We start from the raw sequence: 19,045 nt of genomic DNA, 5'->3' as shown, positions 1-19,045 counted from the left end.
TCTAGTCTCCTATACCTGCTCTTATCACCCCACTCTCAACTTCACTGCAGCCAGTGTGATCGCTTCAAAACACAAATCTGATCAATTTACTGTCTTCTCATTGCTCCTAGGATTAAAGTTAAAATCCTCAGCCTGAGTGGCAAGACCCTGACTGAACCATCTCCCTCACCATCTTTATCTGTGAGATTCTTGGACTTGCTTTCCTTTTGCCTAGAATACTCTCTGTCCTTCTCTATCTCCACCAACTTGTAATCACACTTCACGTTCTACAGTAAATGTCATTTCTTTCAGGCAAGACTGCCCTGGCTCCCAAAACTTTCACTTGGTGGCACTCGTCACAACTATAATCAATAATTTGTATCAGCTATTAACTGTGTTTCCTTCCCAGATAGTAAGCTCAATCATATCGATACTGGCTTCCCAACTCTACAGCTAATATAGAACCTAATACAGATACTTAATAATTGTTAATACATGAATTTGTGAACAAGTGAAGAGCTGCTGAATGAGGTATGGTCATAAAGAGATGATTTGTTTTATTTACTTTAATTCCAGTATAGTTATATACAATGTTATGTTAAAGGGGTACAACATAGTGATTCCACAATTCTATACATTACTTAGTTTTCATTGCAGTAAGCATACTCCACCTATTTCACCCATTCCCCTCACCTACCTGCCCTCTGGTAACCATCAATTTGTTCTCTATAGTTGAGTCTGTTTTTAGGTTTCTCTTTTTTTGCTTGTTTCTTAAACTCCACATATGAGTGAAAACACATGGTATTTGTCTTTCTCTGACTTATTTCACTTAACATTATATTCTCTAGTTCTCTCCATGTTGTTGCAAATGGCAAGATTTCATTCTTTTCATGGCTGAATAATATTCCATTGTATATCTATACCACATCTTCTTTATCCATTCCTCTATCAATGGACAACTGGGCTGCTTCCACAATTTGGTTATTGTAAATAATGCTGCAATAAACAGAGGGGTGCATATATCTTTTCGAATTAATGCTTTCATATTCCTTGGGTAAATACCCAGGAGTAAAATTACTGGATCATATGGTAGCTCTATTTTTAACTTTGAGGAAGATCCATACCCTTTTCCACAGTGGCTGCATCAGTTTGCATTCCCACCACCAGTGCACAACAGTTCCCTTTTCTCCACATCCTCACCAACACTTACTGTTTCTTGTGTTTTTGATTCTAGCCAGTATGACAGGTGTGTGGTAATACCTCATTGTGGTTTTGATTTGCATCTCCCTGATGAGGAGTGATGTTGAGCATCTTTTCATGTATCTGTTGGCCATCTGTATGTCTTCTTTGAAGAAACATCTGTTCATGTCTTCTGCCCATTTTTTATTTGGGTCATTTGGTTTTTTGTATTGTGCTGCATAAGTTCTTTATATGTTTTGAATACTGGCTATGCCATTTGAAAATATAATCTACCACTCAGTAGTTTGTTTTTAAGTTTTGTTGATCATTTTCCTTGCTGTGCAGAAGCTAATAGATTATTTTTGCTTTTGTTTCCCTGCCTCAGGAGACATATCTAGAAAAATGTTACCACAACTGACATCAAAGAAATTACTACCTGTGCTCTTCTAGGATTTTTATGGTTTTAGGTCTCACATTGAGGTCCTTAAAACATTTTTAGTTTATTTTTGTGTATGGTGTAAAATAGTCCAGTTTCATTCTTTTGCATTAAGCTGTCCAGTTTTTCCCAACACCATTTGTTGAAGAGACTATCTTTTTCCCATTGTGCAGTCTTGCTGCATTTGTCAAAGATTAATGGACCATATCATTGTGTTCTAGTGATCTGTGCATTTATTTTTGTGCCAGTACCATACTGCTTATAGTACTACAGCTTTATAGTATATCTTGAAATCTGGGATTGTGGTATCTCCAGTTTTGTTCTTCCTTTTCAAGACTGGTTTGACTAGGAGCACCTGGGTGGTTCAGTGGGTTAAGCCTCTGCCTTCCACCCAGTCATGATTTCAGGGTCCTGGGATCAAGCCCCACATTGGGCTCTCTGCTCGCTGGGGAAACTTCTTCCCCCTTTCTCTCTACCTACTTGTGATCTCGCTCTCTATCAAAAAAAAAAAAAAAAAAGACTGCTTAGGCTATTTGAGGTCTTTATGAATCTATATATATTTAAGGATTATTTATTCTAGTTCTGTGAAAAAATGCTCTTGGTATTTTGATAGGCATTGCATTAAATTCAAAGATTCCCTTGGATAGTATAGACATTTTAACAATATTGGTTCTCCCAGTCCATGAGCATGGAATATCTTTCACTTGTTTATGTCATCCTCAATTTCTTTCATCAGTGTTTTATAGTTTTCAGAGTACAGGTCTTTCACTTCCTTGGTTAAGTTTATTCCTAGGCATTTTATTCTTTTTGGTACAATTGTAAATGAGATTGTTTTCTTTCTTTTTTTTTTATTTTAAGATTTTATTTCTTTATTTGAAAGAGAGAGACCAAGCAAGAGAGAGAGAAGGAGAGCACCAGTGGGGGCAGCACTGGGGGTGGGGTGCAGAAAGAGAGAAGGAGAAGCAGACTCCCTGCTGAGCAGGGAGCATGACACGGGGCTCCATCCCAGGATCCCAGGATCATGACCTGAGCTGAAGACAGATGCTTAACTGACTGAGCCACCCCAGCACCCCCATGGGATTGTTTTCTTACATTATTTTTCTGTTATTTCATATACAATGGATTTCTATGTTTTGATTTTGTATCCTCTGACCTTACTAAACTCATTTATCAGTTTTGGTAGTTTTTGTGTGGAGTCTTTAAGGTTTTCTATATATAGTACCATGTCTTCTGCAAACAGTGAAAGTTTTCCTTCTTCCTCACCAATTTAGATGCCTTTTATTTCTATTTCTTGTCTGATTGCTGTGGCCACGACTTCCAGTACTATATTGAATAAAAGTGGTAAGAGAAGACATTTTGTCTTGTTCCTGATCTTAGAGGAAAAGTTTTCAGTTTTTCACCATTATGATGTTAACTATGGGTTTTCTTTTTAATATATACATATAAATATATGTATATGTATACACATATACACATATACATATATATATATACAAAGGTATATATACCTTTGTTACATTGAGGTATATTTCCTTTCATCCTTTCTCTTATTAATGTGATGTATCATGTTGATTGATTTCCAAAAATTGAACCACCTTTGCATCTCAGGAATAAATCCCACTTGATCATGGTGAATGGTTTTTAAATTTATTGTTCGATTTGGTTTGATAATATTTTGTTGAGGATTTTTATATCTATGATCATGAGAGTTATTGGCCTGTAGTTCTCTTTTTTTATAGTGTCTTTATCTGGTTTTGGTGTCAGGGTAATGCTGGACTCAGAGAATAAGATTGGAAGTTTTCCTTCCTCATCTATTTTTTGGAATAGTTTAAGAAGACTAGGTATTAACTCTCCTTTAGAAGTTTGGTAGAATTCACTAAGGAAGCCATCTGATCCTGAATTTTTGTTTGTTGGTAGTTTTTTTGATTACTGATTCAATTTCATTGCTGATAATTGGTCTACTCTGTGTTTCTATTTCTTCCTGATTCAGATTTGGGAGGTTATATATTTCTAAGAATTTATCCATGTCTTCTAGGTGATCCAGTTTGTTGGCATATAATTTTTCAAAATAGTCTCATAATTTTCTTTGTATTCCGTGGTATTGGTTGCTATATTTCCTCTTTCATTTCTAAGTTTGTTTATTTGAGTCACCTCTTTTTTTTTTTTTTCTTGTGAGTCTGGCCAAAGGTTTATCAATTTTATTTATCTTCTCAAAAAACCAGCTCCTGGTTTCATTGATCTGTCCTATTGTCTATTTAGTTTCTACTTCATTTATTTCTGCTCTAATCTTTATTATTTCCTTCCTTCTAGTGGTCTGGGGTTTTGTTTGTTCTTCTTCTTCTAGCTCCTTTAGGTGTAAGCTTAGTTTGTATAAGATTTTTCTTGCTTCTTGAGGTAGGCCTGCATTGCTATGAACTGCCCTTTTAGAACAGCTTAGCTGCATACCAAAGATTTTGGACCATAATGTTTTCATTTGCATTTATCTACATGTATTTTTTTAATTTCCTCTTTGAATGTCTTGGTTGGCCTGTTCATTGTTTAGTAGTACGTTATTTAATCTCCATGCTCTTTCCAGGTTATTGCTTGTGTTTGATTTCTAGTTCCCCAGTGTCCTAGTCAGAAAAGATGCACGGTATGACTTCAGTCTTCCCGAATTTGTTGGGGCTTGTTTTGTGGCCAGTATGTGATCTGTTTGGAAGAATCTTCCACGTGCCACTTGAAAAGAATATGTATTCTGCTGTTTCAGGATGTAATGTTGTGAAACTATCTGTTAGATTATTTTGGTCTAATGTATCATTCACAGTCACTGCTTCCTTGCTGATTTTCAGTTTGGATGATCTATCCATTGATGTAACTGGAGTGTTAAAACTTCCTTTATATGTGTTATTAGCTACTTTATGTATTTGGGTGCTCCCATGTTGGGTGCATATTTATAATTGTTATATCTTCTTGTTGGATTGTTCCCTTTATGATTATATAGTGTCCTTCTTTGTCTCTTGTTACAGTCTTTATCTTAAAATCGATTTTGTACAATGTAAGTATTGCTATCCCAGCTTTCTTTTCACTTTGATTTACATGATAAATGCTTTTCCATCCCCTCACTTTCAATCTGCATATGTCTTTAGGTCTGATATGAATTTCTTGTAGGCAAAATTGTTTTGATTGTAGCATTTAGTCCATGTACATTCAAACGAATTATTGATAGGTATGTACTTACTGACATTTTGTTATTTGCTTTATGATTGTTTTGTTCTTCTCTGTTCTTTTCTTCCCTTGCTGTTTCCTCTCATGATTTTCTACTTTCTTTAGTGGTATACTTGGATTCCTTTCTCTTTATTTTTTTGTGTATCTATTACTGGTTTTTTATTTGTGTTTACCATTAGCTTTATATATAATATTTTATGCATATAGCAGTCTATGTTAAATTGATGGTTGCTTAAGTTTGAATCCATTCTTTATTCTTTTCTCCCCCACATTTTAAGTATATGGTATCATACTTTACATCCTTTTATTTTGTGAATCCCTTAACTGATTTTTTATTTATACTTATTTTTCTGCTTTTGTGCTTCCTTAGTTTTTTTACTCCTGCTTATAGTCTTTTCCTTCCACTCAAGAGTCCCTTTTAACATTTCTGGTAGTGGTCATGAATTCTGTTAACTTTTGTTTGTCTGGGAAACTATCTCTCCTTCTGGTTTGAATGATAGCCTTGCTATCTTGGCTGCAGGTTTTTTTCTTTCATCAGTGTAAATGTAAAATGCCACTTTCTTTTGGCCTGCAAAGTTTTTGCTAAAGAATTAGCTATAGGCTTATGGGATTTCCCTTATAAGTAATTATTTTCTCTTACTGCTTTTAAAATTCTCTTTATCACTACTTTTTGCCATTTTAACTACTATATATCTTGGTGTAGACCTCCTTGGGTTATTTTGTTGGAGGCTCTCTGTGCCTCCTGGATCTGGATTTCTTTCTTTCTTTTTTTTTTTAAGATTTTATTTTTATTTATTTATTTGACAGATCACAAACAGGCAGAGAGGCAGGCAGAGAGAGGGGGGGAAGCAGGCTCCCTGCTGAGCAAGAGAGCCTGACACAGGGCTTGATCTCTGGACCGTGGGATCATGATCTGAGCTGAAGGCAGAGGCTTAACCCACTGAGCCACCCAGGTGCCCCTGGATCTGGATTTCTGTTTCCTTCTCCTGATTCAGGAAGTTTTCAGCTATTATTTCTTCAAATAAATTTTCTGCTTCCTTTTTCCCTCTCTTCTCTTTCTGGGACCCCTATTATGTGAATATTTTTATGCTTGATGGTATCACTGAGTTCCCTGTTTTTTAATTTTTAATTACTTCTTAGCTCCTGTTTAGCTTGATGCTTTCCATTACTCTGTGCTCCAGTCACTGATCCATTCTTCTTCTTCCTCCAGTCTACTATTTATTCCATCTAATGTAGTTTTAATTTGAGTTATTGAGTACTTCATCTCTGGTTCATTTTTGTTTTCCTTTTCCCCCCCAAAGATTTTATTTATTTATTGAAAGAGAGAGAGAGAGAGAGAGAGAGAACAGCCGGAGGGACAGAGGGAGAAGGAGAGAGAGAGAGAATCCCAAACTGATTCTGAGCTGAGCACAGAGCCTGAGACAGGGCTTGATATCACAACACTATGATCACAACCTGAGCCAAAACCAAGAGCTGGTTGTTCAATCACTTGAGCCACCCAGGTGCCCATCTTTTTGGTTTTCTATCTCTTTTTTAAGAGTGTCACTCTCTTCTCAAGTCCAGTAAGTATCTTTATGACCATTACTTCAGATTCTCTATAGGCATATTATTTATCTCTATTTGTTAGCTCTCTTGCAGTGATTTTGTCCTGTCCTTTCATTTGGGATATATTCCTCTGTCTCCTCACTTTGTCTGCATCTGTTTCTCTGTGTTAAGAAAGATAGCTACGTCTCATTTACTTGACAGTAATGACCTTATGAAGAAGTCCTGTAGTGCCTTACTGCACAGTGTCCACTGTTTACTAGAACCTGGCACTTCAGGGGTATCTCCTATGTGTGATGTGTGTGTCCCACTGTTGTGGCTGAGCCACTTTTGCCTTTAGTCCAGCTGTCTGTGATGGCTCTCTTTGCCTGTTATAGGCAGGGTCTGATTCCTGTGTTGTTAAGGGGCCAGTCCTGGGCCACTTTCAGCTTGAGTCAGACCAGGAGTTTGCCAGAGATGCAGTAACACCAAACTATAGGACATTTTTTGTGTGTGTTGTCTTTTGAGAGGCTTTCATAGGTGGCCAGGACCTGTAGTCATACCAGACATCAGCTGCCAGCCCACTGCTGGTGCTACAATCAGACTAGTCTGTGTGGTGTGTGTAGTGTGGTCTCTTCCACAGTCCCCAGGACAGGAGTCACTTTGGAGTGGTGCTGGCCTGTCAGGACTGGTTGCATACTGTCAGGCTTCTGGCACCACTTTGGATAGGCTTTGGCCAAGGGCATACTGGAGGGGACAGGTTCATGGGAGAATGGAGGAATGCAGGAGCGGGGCGGGGGGGCACACAGTGCTAGCAAGGTTTGCTTAGGGCTATTGTGAAAGGGGACCTGTGGCCACCAGAACCAAGGCTGGCTGGATTGGAGGGAGTGGATCTCAAGAAGCACTTGGGGGCAGTGTGGGTGATATTAGTAAGGTCTGTAAGTGAAAGAAGACCTGGAGTGAGGCCTGGTTGGTACCAGCAGGTCCACAGGAGAACACAGGGTGTTGCAGGCTGTTAGCAAGTTAGGTAGTATTGTTAGAGAAGTGCTGAGTCACAGGTATCCATGTGTTTATGCTGGACAGTGGAGGAAGGAAATGGCATCCACTAGCTCCTTTGCTCCTGGAGAAGTCTCCCAGTAATCCCTGCCCCTCCAAGCACATGCTCTGAGATTAGTAAACAAATCTCCCTCCTGCACACCCCAGGTGCATTTCAAACTGGTGCTTCTATGCTGTGTCTCCACAGAGCTGTTTAAGGGTGCTGCTTTCTTCTCACCTTCCTGACTTTTCCAGAACTGAGCCCACTAATTTTCAAATTTCCAGGTATTAATCCTTGCTGATTTTAAGAACTCAGGAAATTAAGCCTTTCTGGTTTCATGCAGAATCCCTGTGCACCTGGGATACTTGGTGTGATGATCTTGTCCTTTCCCCTTCCCATGCCTGTATCGTTCCTCCCCGCTATAGACAGGTCCATTTAACTTCCAAATGTATCTCCACACTTCTTATTCTCTTTGAGATGGCCTCTTCCCTACATTTAGCTGTGAAGAGTCTCTTCTGTCAGTCTTCAAATCGTTTTCTGGGTTATTTACACTGATGTGGATACTACCGTACGGGTTCCATGGAATGAGGTGAACTTAGGGTCCTCCTACTCCACTATCTTCCCTGGAAGTTCAGTGTTATAGGTTTTTATTTTAATTTTTTTAATTTAAAAAATATGTACTTATTTATTTGACAGAGAGAGAGATCACAAGTAAGCAGAGAGGCAGGCAGACAGAGAGGAGGAAGCAGGCTCCCTGATGAGCAGAGAGGCTGTGAGGCTCAATCCCAGCATCCTGAGATCATAACCTGAGCAGAAGGCAGAGACTTTAATCCACTAAGCCACCCAGGTGCCCCACAATGTTACAGGTTTTTAAAACAAATGTACCAGGTACAAATATTGAAATAAGTATTATCTTTTAAATCATCACTTTTGAAAGGAAATAAATTTATTTCAACAAACTACTCAAAGCCTGTTAGTAGCTCGTGATATCTGGGATGATCCTGGTACTGGTTTACAAACCACACAAGAAAATGTCTCCTTTCTTTTTCCTTATTTTGGATGTTATAATGTTTTATCATATACCTTATTCCTCAAACTTAGTTTTAAATGATTTCAAGGATATTATCAAAGAGTATGCTCTAAAGCAGCAGTATGCCACTATCTACTCTTCAAATACTCATACGTCTTATTTAAAGACCTGTTCCATTTTCTGGGGCCAACACAATACAGAATCACAACAGAGTCAATGATAACCGCTACAAATGCAGGAAAAGTCATCCATGACCAGAAGTATTCACTGGGAACACAGAGCTCAAGTCTGTCATGGATTTTGCCTCCTAGGCAGTCCCCTTCTCCAATGATTCAATAATGAACATGTAAAAAGGTCAAATCAAGAAGGCAATCATGTACTTTTGGAGCTGGTAAACAAATAACAGAACCAAGATGTCATGAGGCTTCAACTGTGAGTGAAGTTTTGCCAAGAGAGCCAACATCACTCAATATTAAAAGGCAAGAGACCATTGACAATGAGATAATATCAGCCTTCTGAGCTGACAAAGGGGTTGCTGTGCACAGCAACACTGAGTTGAGTTTATGTCACAAAGGAATGCCAATGTAACATCCAGACCTCTACTATATAGTGACTGATTTGGGTGGGTGACAAAAGCTTTAGAAGCCTGGCATATGCATCCATCATTCCAGTCTCACAGTTTGATGTCTTCAAATACAAGAAAATAAATTGTACATGTATTCCAGAGCCTCCATGGTCAAGTTAACTTCTAGACATGTCATCGTCTACGTGTACATTTGTGCCCATATGTACAACATTAGCAAATTGGTATATTCTGGGCCCTTTTAGATTTATTTACTTATACACTTATTTAATTTCAATGAAAGTTTAAAATGTTGTATTTACAACATAAACTTAAATTTTTCACATGCTTTTTAGCTAAGCTTAAATAAAATAGTGACATTACAAGCTACTTGTAAGATATTCATGTCTTTGAAATTTTACTTTGGTGAATTTGGAAGGAAGTGGAAATATATCACAGCAAAGTTAATGACCCTAATTATTTTTAATGATATTAACTAGTTCTTCAAATGTGGAAATTTTGAAGAAATATGTCTACCCATGAATTAATTTCAAATCACTATATTTGATACATGTATGTGGTTCTCTGTGTTTTTTTTCATTGACTTTGCTTTCTTTAATATTCTGAAAAAGAGGAAAAATTCTTCTCCATAATATTTGACTTCCAAACTACTTTATATAATGCTCTCTAATAAATTTAATTATTTTGGTATAGTAATGATGATTGAGTAAGAAGATCAAAGAGTACAGTGTTGTGACAGATCCACAGTGAAACAATGAATAAGTAGTAGAGATAACACTAAGTCATAGAATATCAGCACAAAATAGCATCACATAATATCTGGATGTAGTGAATAAAGTATTTGTTTCTCTCAAAGTACTAACAATTATTGCTGAACAAGCATAAAGATAATTATCTTCCTACCACCAACTGACTCAAGACATTCCCTCTTCCCCCGTGAGCATCACTCCATTTTACCTCCCTAATCCAGTGGATATTGACTTGCTCCTGGGCTGCCAGAATCTCCACCCCTCCTGTATGTTCTGACTTACCACACACTCCTTCCCCTTCCCCCACTGCACCCCAGCCAGACCCCCTCAGATTTGAGTTACCTTAACATTTTCTGGCAATGGTTTGTTCTGGGTCAGCCCCACAGCAATCAAAGCAATCACAGCTATGATACAGGAGAAGCCAAGGATGATCAGTATATTTCTGGAACAAAAATTCTTCAGTTCAGACTCTGAAACCAAAAGCAGAAAAGAAAATATCAACAAGAAATTTATAAAAACATTGATTTTCCTCCAGTTTCGGTAAGGTCTTGTGCTAGCTGTCTGGAGACATCAAAGACAGATAAAAGTTCATCTTTATTATAGGGAAATAATTCAAGAACAAAAGGATTTGCCTGTTCTGTGATAAGGGCCAAGACTGTTAGTGGTTGTGGTAAGGAGAATGGACAGAATTAGGTCAATGACTAGATAAGGAATGAGGACAGGGAAGAATCCCAAATTGGCTGTTTAATAGGTCATGCTGGTCTGTGAGGGTACAAACAACAACAAAAAAGCAAGGATTGCCCTCATTTTTAAAATCTACCGCAAAATATTTAAGATGTTCAAAAATATTAAGAAAATATCATCAAACATCCAAGTCCCAACAATCCATGCCATTTTCTGGATTGATGCACCCCTTGCATTTCGACCACACTTAAATGTTGCAATTTGTAACGGTGTAGAGGCTGTGAAGTTTTGAACATTTCTTCATTTACATTATCTCATCTATTCTTAGTCTCACCGTGGGACACAATTAAGCTCCAAAGAGAATCATATAAAAGGCACAAGTTACTTTGGTCATCACAAACAGAGCATATAGCAGAAGTGAACAAGAAATGGAAAGTTGCCCTCTGACAACTCACTCCCTTCCTCTCTCAACTTCCCAAATCATCCCTAAACTTTTTTTCTTAGGCTTTGAAAAAGAAGGGTAAGATAAAGCAATAAAGAAACACACGGAATGAGATGGGCTCTGCAGAATAGATTGCACCTCTCTAAAGACAGAGCATGGGATTAAAACAGCTGAAAGAGGAGCCCGACTGACTCTCCCGCTCTGGGTCTCCCACTTGAACAGCAGCAGGTACCACGTGCTGAAACAGGAGCTCCTCTCCAGGCTCTTGAGCAGAAGCTTGGACTTAATCCAAAGGACTGTAACTGTATGGGTCTCCAATCTGCTCATCAACCTCTAGAATCTTAAACTAGTCTTTACTTATCAGACCAAACAGTACAAAACTTTAAAACTTTAGCAATCCCATTAGCTTCTGCTTCCAAGCATAAGAACAATAGATGAAATATACAATGCTTCCTCTCCTTCTCCCCTCCCAAAAGAACCTCAGTTTTGTTCAGATGATTGCCACTCCCCAAGCAGTCCACACACCTCATGAGAAAAGGATACACTCCACCCCTTGGGCTCAGGATCAGGCCTTATTATTGTGCATAATCTCATTCCCTCACCAAAGATTAGTCCAACAATGCATGTATACCCAAAAATGGCCCCTGAGACCCTGGAGGAAGTCTGCTGGAGCAAGTCCAGGAAAAGAATGGCAGCACTCTTGTCTTCCTCAGACATCACCCTGCCTGCATAAGATGACATTCAATGATGGCAGAACAGAGAGATGGACAAAACTTGAGTCTTTCACAGCATTTTGAACTGCTAAAAGAATAATCCCTGCTCCAAACTTCCTGTGCGACTTATGCTTTGAACCCATTAGAGTCAGGATCTTAATACTCTGAAGCCAAAATATCCGGATATAACTGGAATGGCAGAAGTCTCCTGTTTGATGCCAGGGCTCTGGAATCTGGAAAAGAACCCCCTAGGCACTACCTGCCTCAGTTCCCAAAGTGATGGTGTTGACAAACATAGCTCATCCCAAGCAGCACTTGGGATGAACAATTACAAATCTAATACCCAAGGGCAGCACACTGCAGTAGTTTCTATTTAAACTGAATTTTGAAAGCTTGGCTCCCTCAAGCTGTTCCCCCCAAAAATATATCTATTTATTATTTAGTTTTCATATATGACAATTTTGCTCTCATTTTCCTTCCACATCTATTTGGGCACTAATCTTAGTAGTGACAAAGACCAAAAAGATCCCTGCTCTTTGGAGTTCACAATCTGGCTGGGGAGATAAATAACCCAGAACAGAAGTCATAAACCAGCAACTTCAGGTCATGATATATACTAAGAAGTAATTTAAACTAAGGGATATTACACAGTTTAATGGGAATTAGAACCAAGGAATGGGATATGCAGCAGAGTTGGGGTGGGAGGATTCAACTAAGGGTCAGGAAAGCCTCTCCAAGAAGGCAACATTTGACTGAGACCTGGATGATGAGAAAATAACCAGCCATGAGAAGGAGTAAGAACATTCCAGAAAGAGGGAACAGCAGCTGCAAAAGCCCTGAGGTGGGAAACAGCCTGACATGACTCTCTCTTCCATTTCCTTATGAGATTATTTACTTACATTATTATTCCTGGACAGGTAGATATATACTTTTCCACATTTGCCCAGCTTTTGCAATGACATCCATATTTTCAGACTATATTGAAGATTTTCATCATATTCTTATGACAGATATGGCAAGAAAAAGAACTTAGATCAGCGAGAAACTTTTAGAATTTCTCATACACAATTTTTAAAATTTTATTACAAAAAAAATAAAATAATAGTGACTAAATTTGTTTTTCATGTAACTGGCTAGATTACCAGGGAGTAGCAATTAAAATATTACCATGTTTTTCTATGGCTTAAGGCAGGTAGTTTTCAAAAGCCCTTAATCTTCTCTTAGGAGGTGGTACTAGCAATACCACTAGATGTGGGGATCCAGGGGGGACGTAGCTGGGATGTGCTCACAAAAAGGGAACCACTTAGGTTACTGCCCCCTCTTCTCTGGCCCCCAGAACTCTTTCAGATGCTGTGACTGCTACAGTCAAATTGCTATGGAAAATTCACAGTGACTCTTTCTCCCTCACTTCCCTGAAAGCCCTTCATTTACCTTGTGGATAACAGAAATTCAGTTTCTATCATACAATGTGAAATGGCATTTCAAAAAACAATTTCAAGGAACACTTTTTATCAAAATATGTAATGGCAAAGTGTTGTGCTTGCTTTCCTTTGAATTGTCTCACTGTACTAAAGAATTCAAGACTACCGCTTCCCTCCCATTTTTTCCTTTTCATATGACAAGCGAGAAAATGTTTCTATTTAAGGTGAGAGTCAGGTAGAAAGTTCAGCTCTTCACTTGAGAGACAAAACTGAAGGAAACCCAAGCTTTGTGAAAACAGACTGATTTCAAGCCAATTAGCTATGTCAGAGGAAAAGAACAAAAAAGAAAAAATGATCTTTTGATTCTTATACAAACAGCCCTCCTGACATCTACAGCTAGCATCCTATTAAAGGGAAGATCAAAATTCTGCCAAACAGAGAAATCCCAGCCATCTCACTTCATGATACCAAAGATGTAATATCTTAAAATTTTACTACATTAATAAAAAGATCTGGAGTGTTGAAAGGTGTGGTAGGTTTTAGGCAAAAATCACGAAAGTTTTATTCTGCGGATCCTGTATGACTCACTAGTTTCAGACTATTTCCAGTTTGATCAGTTACATCTGGGCTAGGCTTGGCTTGTCACACAGAGAAGAACAAACACAGACAAGTGCTGGAGGGTAAACAGCAATAGAGTACTGTGGCCCTTCCTGTGGGCCTTCACAAAGGCCAGTGGTGGGACAGTCACTGAAGTTAGGGAAAGGTTCTAATCTGGCCTCATCTGGTCCCAAATCCCAGCATCAAAGTCTCTGCACCAACTCTCCTCTTATTCCTTCCCTTCCCTCAAGTAGTTGTTCTTGGTGACACACATTTAGATTGTTCTAACACTCTGGGGCTTTAAGATCCTTTCTCAATTTCTCAGTTCATTCCAGACGTCTTTGACCCACCGTCTTTTATGGTGATATCACCCCCTCCAGTCATCTCCACCTCTGTACAGCAGCCCTTTCTCGGATCACCCTTTCCAATGCCCTTCCCTATAAGAATCCACCCTTCCTGTGGCTGCAGAAATCTCCCATAACTGACATTCCCAGTGCTTTTCCAGATCAAGAATCTAAGATAGCTTCCTACAGGCTGCCAGCTGAAAGCCACACTGATCTAGACCTCTCAGCCCTCTGGAAATATAAGCCCTTCCAATCTCACCATTCCAATAAGCAGATGTTTTTCTCCAAGATCATACTGCCCGACATGATGACCACTGGAGTGTAAGTACCCTTGGTCATTGATGTGACTTGATCATTGCTGTGTTCCCAGTTGAATGAATAAATGAATTTTGGATTTTGATTTTTCCAGAGAAGTCTGAGTTTTCTCTATCACTTAGAAGTCTGTTCCCCTCTTTCTCCACCATATCCTTTTCCTTGTCTCCTTTATTTTTTAAAAGATTTTATTTATTTATTTTACAGATAGAGATCACAATAGGCAGAGAGGCAGGTGGGGTAGGGGGGGAGGAGGAAGCAGGCTCCCCGCTGAGCAGAGAGCCTGATGCGGGGCTCAATCCCAGGATCTGGGATCATGACCTGAGCCAAAGGCAGAGGCTTTAACCTACCGAGCCACCCAGGTGCCCCCCCTTGTCTCCTTTAAAATCAAGCTCAATAAGAGGTTATATTCCCTCCAAAAGCTTCAAACCTCAATTGTTCCACTAGTTCTCTCTTTGTGTGCTACTTCTAGATACTTCGCGACTTGACCCACTTTAGTTGGGGAGTTTCGTAGTTATTGTCGGGGAGGGGCTTTGCTTCACTCATTCTTTCAATTAGTCACTCAACAATTATCTAGGGAATACATTATACTGTTCACTAATCCTTTCCTAGGCTCTGAGCTAAAGTAGTAAACAAAACAGATAAGCATCCCCATCCTCGTGGTACTTATATCATAGTTTGGAAGAAAAGACAATAAACAAGATAAGTAAAGTTAAGCATGTAAAGCACATTACATCATAAGTGTTAAGGAGGGGGGGAAAGCAGGAAAGGTAAAGAGGAAGAATATGTTGAAAAAGGCCTCTCTTGAGATGGTGATATTGATGAGAGTCAAGGGGGTAAAAAGAAAGCATGCATAACTGTTAGAAAAGGGCATTAAAGGCAACCAGACTACATGTGCAAAGGCCCTAAGTGGGCCTTTAGGCACCACAGTACCTGGCCATGAGGTTATTACTCATGGAGAGTGATGCAGGGGAGAATGATAAAAGATGGTCAGGAGGGTAACCGGGTTGCTTTCTTAGAGGACCTTGCAGGTTCCAGCAAGGGCACTGCCTTACTCTAAGTGATCTGACTTATTTCTAATCATTTGTATAGTCTACACTCAGTAGCATAGGGGCCTTTGAAGTCCCTGGAGTCAGCAGGGGGTGGGGGGGTGCACCTTTTAGGCAGCATACACTTGTCTGTTGTCATGAGGTGCTGAGGCTACCTCATTGAGGTCAGGTCATAGGGCAATCAAACAACCAAGTGTAGGCAGAGCCTGATTCTGTTGGAGCAGAGCCTGTGCCAAGACCAGGGCTGGTAAGATATATCCAGGAGTAATAAACACCATTACATGGGAGGTCTTCTCTATACCTTCTGGTCTTGGTAGATCAGTACTAAAGAATCTTTGCAGAGAAAACATCATGAGGGGTCACTGAGCCAACCAGGATCCATGAGCAGAAAGTTCAACTCCAGGGACTTCTGAAGTGTAGGTCAAGCTAGAGCAGAGTCCAGACAATCTCACCTTTGCTTAGCCTCTCTAAGCCTCCATTTCTCCATGTGCAAATGGGAGTCATAATAGTACCTACTTCATAGGGTTGCTAGGTAAGATCCAGTGAGCTAACAATACATAGCAGCCGATGCTTCAAGAGCCCTCACTGTAGTCCACATTTTGCTCTTAGCACTTTTTTTTTTAAAAGATTTTATTTATTCATTTGAGAGAGAGAGAGCACAAGCAGGGAGAGCAGCAGACAGAGAGAGGGGGAGAAGGAGACTCCCCTCTAAGCAGTGAGCCCAATGTGGGGCTTGATCCTAGGACCCTGGCATCAAGACATGAGCTGAAGGCAGACGTTCAACAGACTGAGCCACCCAGGCACCCTGTACCCTTAGAACTTTAAATATAACCACTCATTTAACCCTCCTGGGAGGTAGATGTACTTTTATCATCTGTATCAACTTCCTAGGGCTACCACAACAAACTACCACAAAGTTGGTGACTTAAAACAACAGAAATTTATTCTCTCGTGATTTTGGAAGTCCAGAATCAAGGTGTCAGCAGGGCCAAAGTCTCTGGAAATGATTCCTTTCTTGCCTCGTCTGGCTTCTGCTGGCTCCTGGCATTCTTTGGCTTGTGGCTGCATCTCTCTAATCACTGTCTGCATGTGGCCTTTCTCTCTATATCTGTGTATGTCATGTTTCCCTCTTTTCTCTCATCAGGATGTTAGCCATTGAATTTAGGGCCCACCTGAAATCCAGAATGATCTTAAGACCTTTAATTACATTGGCAAAGACCCTTTTCTAAATAAGGTCAGAATTACAGGTACTATTATCATCATCATCGTTGTCATTTTACAGATGAGGAAACTCAGTCACAGGTTAAGGAAGTTGCTCAGAGTTATACTGATGTAGAAGTAAGCACAGAGGCCAGGCTTTTAAACCACTGCCCTATCTTGGACCACAGGACTGAAGCTTAGTACAGTGCCTGGCACACAGTAATAGCGCTGTATGTGGGACCCAATCCCAACATCCATAAGTGAAAAGTGACTGACTTTGGGGATTTGACTGGAGGGGTTGTCAGGACTCTTGTCACAGATGATACCAGACAGTGTTGTATCTTTTAAAATAGATTCTTTAGTCCATGATTGTCAGAAGCTTGGAGCTAAGTAACAGAAGCTGAGATTGTAATTCCCCAAGAGGTTAAGGGACTTGCTCAAATGTATGACTTTGCAAACAGCAGAGAGGAACTCAATCCAGACCTCTCACGCCCGCTTCACTGCCTCAGCCATTGCTCTGGATTGGGGACATGTAGAAATGACTCAGCTTTGTTCCTAGACTCAGTGCAAAAGAATCCACCCCAAGTTCTGTTCAAATGGAAAGATCTTACTCCATCTCACACCCCCCCCCCATATTTTTCTAATTAATAAATCCAGAGCCTCGTTTGAGGACAACGCAGTTTAATTTGGGGGGGGGGGTTCCTGCCTGTGTTTTTAAGTCAAGGAAGTCAGTACAATGTCAATAAATACACAAATACTAAAAATAAGCTGCAAGGCCTCAATGATAACCAGTTAGTTAAAGGGCAAAAGGCAAATGAGAGGGAGGGATAAACACAATTGAGTCAGGCTTTGGGGACACGTGCAAGAAGACAGAATAAGAGGGGAAGGGAAAGGTGGAAGATGAAATGGAAAGCGAGGTAGAGATGGATAACTGAGTGGATTACCCACATCTTGTCCCACTGATCTCTTGAACCACAGACTTCAGAGGATGTCATTTGCTTTTGATATTTTATTCCTAGTCTTTGAAATGTTAATTAGATTGTTAATCTCTGTTCACAGCTCAAAGTAGCCTAGCTGATCCTGAGTGAACCCCTTCAGAGATTCAGCTTTGGGTGGGAGGAGCCCATCTAGAGACACCAGGCAGTGGAAATGGGAGTAGGGGTACAGAACAAGCTCTTCCTCTGAATCAGATTCTGCCAACTCCGTGCTCCCCACCCCCACAGCTCTTGCTGTGAGCTCTGCTCTTTTCAGAGTAGCAGCAAGTAACTGACTTTCACTTGGTATGCTTGACTCTAAAAACGTTAATGACTGCAGAAATCAAATGCCCATAGGGGCTCTGTGTGTGGGAAATAAGGAAGCAAAGGAGTCCCCTTCCTCCCTCTCCTTCCCCTTCCTTTGTCCCACCAGACCATCTACCTCCTCATCCATATCCCTTCCGGCCTCTCCTGCGTTATTATGCCCATAGACTGCATGGAGCACAATCAGTCTTTGTGGTCATCATGGAATTCCATATTCAAGTATAGGGCTGGCAAGGAGGAGAGCTGTTTCCAGCAAAATGATATCACTGAGACCACAGACAGGAATTCCCTGTGTCCCAGCCAACAAGCATAACAATCTCATGTATTGATGGTCTCTGCAATAAGTACATTGCTTTCACTAAATGAATCCTCTTCCACATCTGAATTGAAGAATTACACCCTTGGGACTCTACCCTTTCTCAAAGCAGCTGCATTTGTCAATAAGCTTGGGTTCTTTGTAGCCAGTGAGACAGACTTAAGAAAATCTGTACTGGCCATATATCACTAGTTTGGAGGTCACAGTCAAGGTTGGGTAAATTGACTCACCCAGGTTGCCTAGACTTATAGTAGTCCCCTGTGTTCTATACCTGCCATTCATAAATTCTCTCATTTCTACCTCCACATCTTTGCACCCATGAGATGTATTTAATATAAAACATTAAAATATTTCTGCAGCAAAATATGCCATAAACATAGTAAAACATTACAAAATAAGGAAAATGTTCACAACAACTAAGAACCATTTGGTTACCTTAATATATGGAGTTATTAAAATCATTAAGAACATATTCTTCAACCGTGGTGCCTGGGTGGCTCAGTGGGTTAAAGCCTCTGCCTTCGGCTCAGGTCATGGCCCCAGGGTCCTGCGACCGAGCCCCATATCGAGCTCTCCGCTTGGTGGGGAGCCTGCTTCCTCCTCTCTCTTTCTCTGCCTGCCTCTCTGCCTACTTGTGATCTCTGTCTGTCAAATAAATAAATAAATAAATAATCTTAAAAATTTTGAAAAAAAAAAAGGATATGATCAACCTACCTAATAGAAAAATACCTGAATAGGCAATTTGAAGAGCAATATATATTCTTAACATATTAAGTGTCTTCTAATTGCTCTTAATTAAAGAAATGTAAATGAAAAAATGAGATCGCTTTTATCACTTACCAAAGATAGCAAAGTTTTTATTTTACTTTGATAAATGTATAACATTACTACATTACTTATTAGAACAGCCAAAATTAAAAAAAAAAAACGAAAAAAAAAAAAAACAAAAAAC

The 19,045-nt window shown here is 39.7% G+C and overlaps 1 protein-coding gene across 1 annotated transcript in view; it reads right to left on the bottom strand.

Annotated features, from left to right (window-relative positions):
* The window catches only part of ENTPD1 (ectonucleoside triphosphate diphosphohydrolase 1), a 93,535-nt gene that overhangs the window by 38,608 nt on the left and 35,882 nt on the right, over positions 1-19,045 (bottom strand). Inside the window, exon 2 of the mRNA XM_059398220.1 lies at positions 10,060-10,187. Coding sequence (XP_059254203.1) covers positions 10,060-10,187 — 128 coding nt within the window. The remainder of the gene's footprint in view (positions 1-10,059; positions 10,188-19,045) is intronic.

This window comes from Mustela nigripes, chromosome 4 (assembly GCF_022355385.1).
Source record: "Mustela nigripes isolate SB6536 chromosome 4, MUSNIG.SB6536, whole genome shotgun sequence".
NCBI classification, from domain to species: domain Eukaryota; kingdom Metazoa; phylum Chordata; class Mammalia; order Carnivora; family Mustelidae; genus Mustela; species Mustela nigripes.
This window is presented reverse-complemented; position numbering and strand designations above follow the sequence as displayed.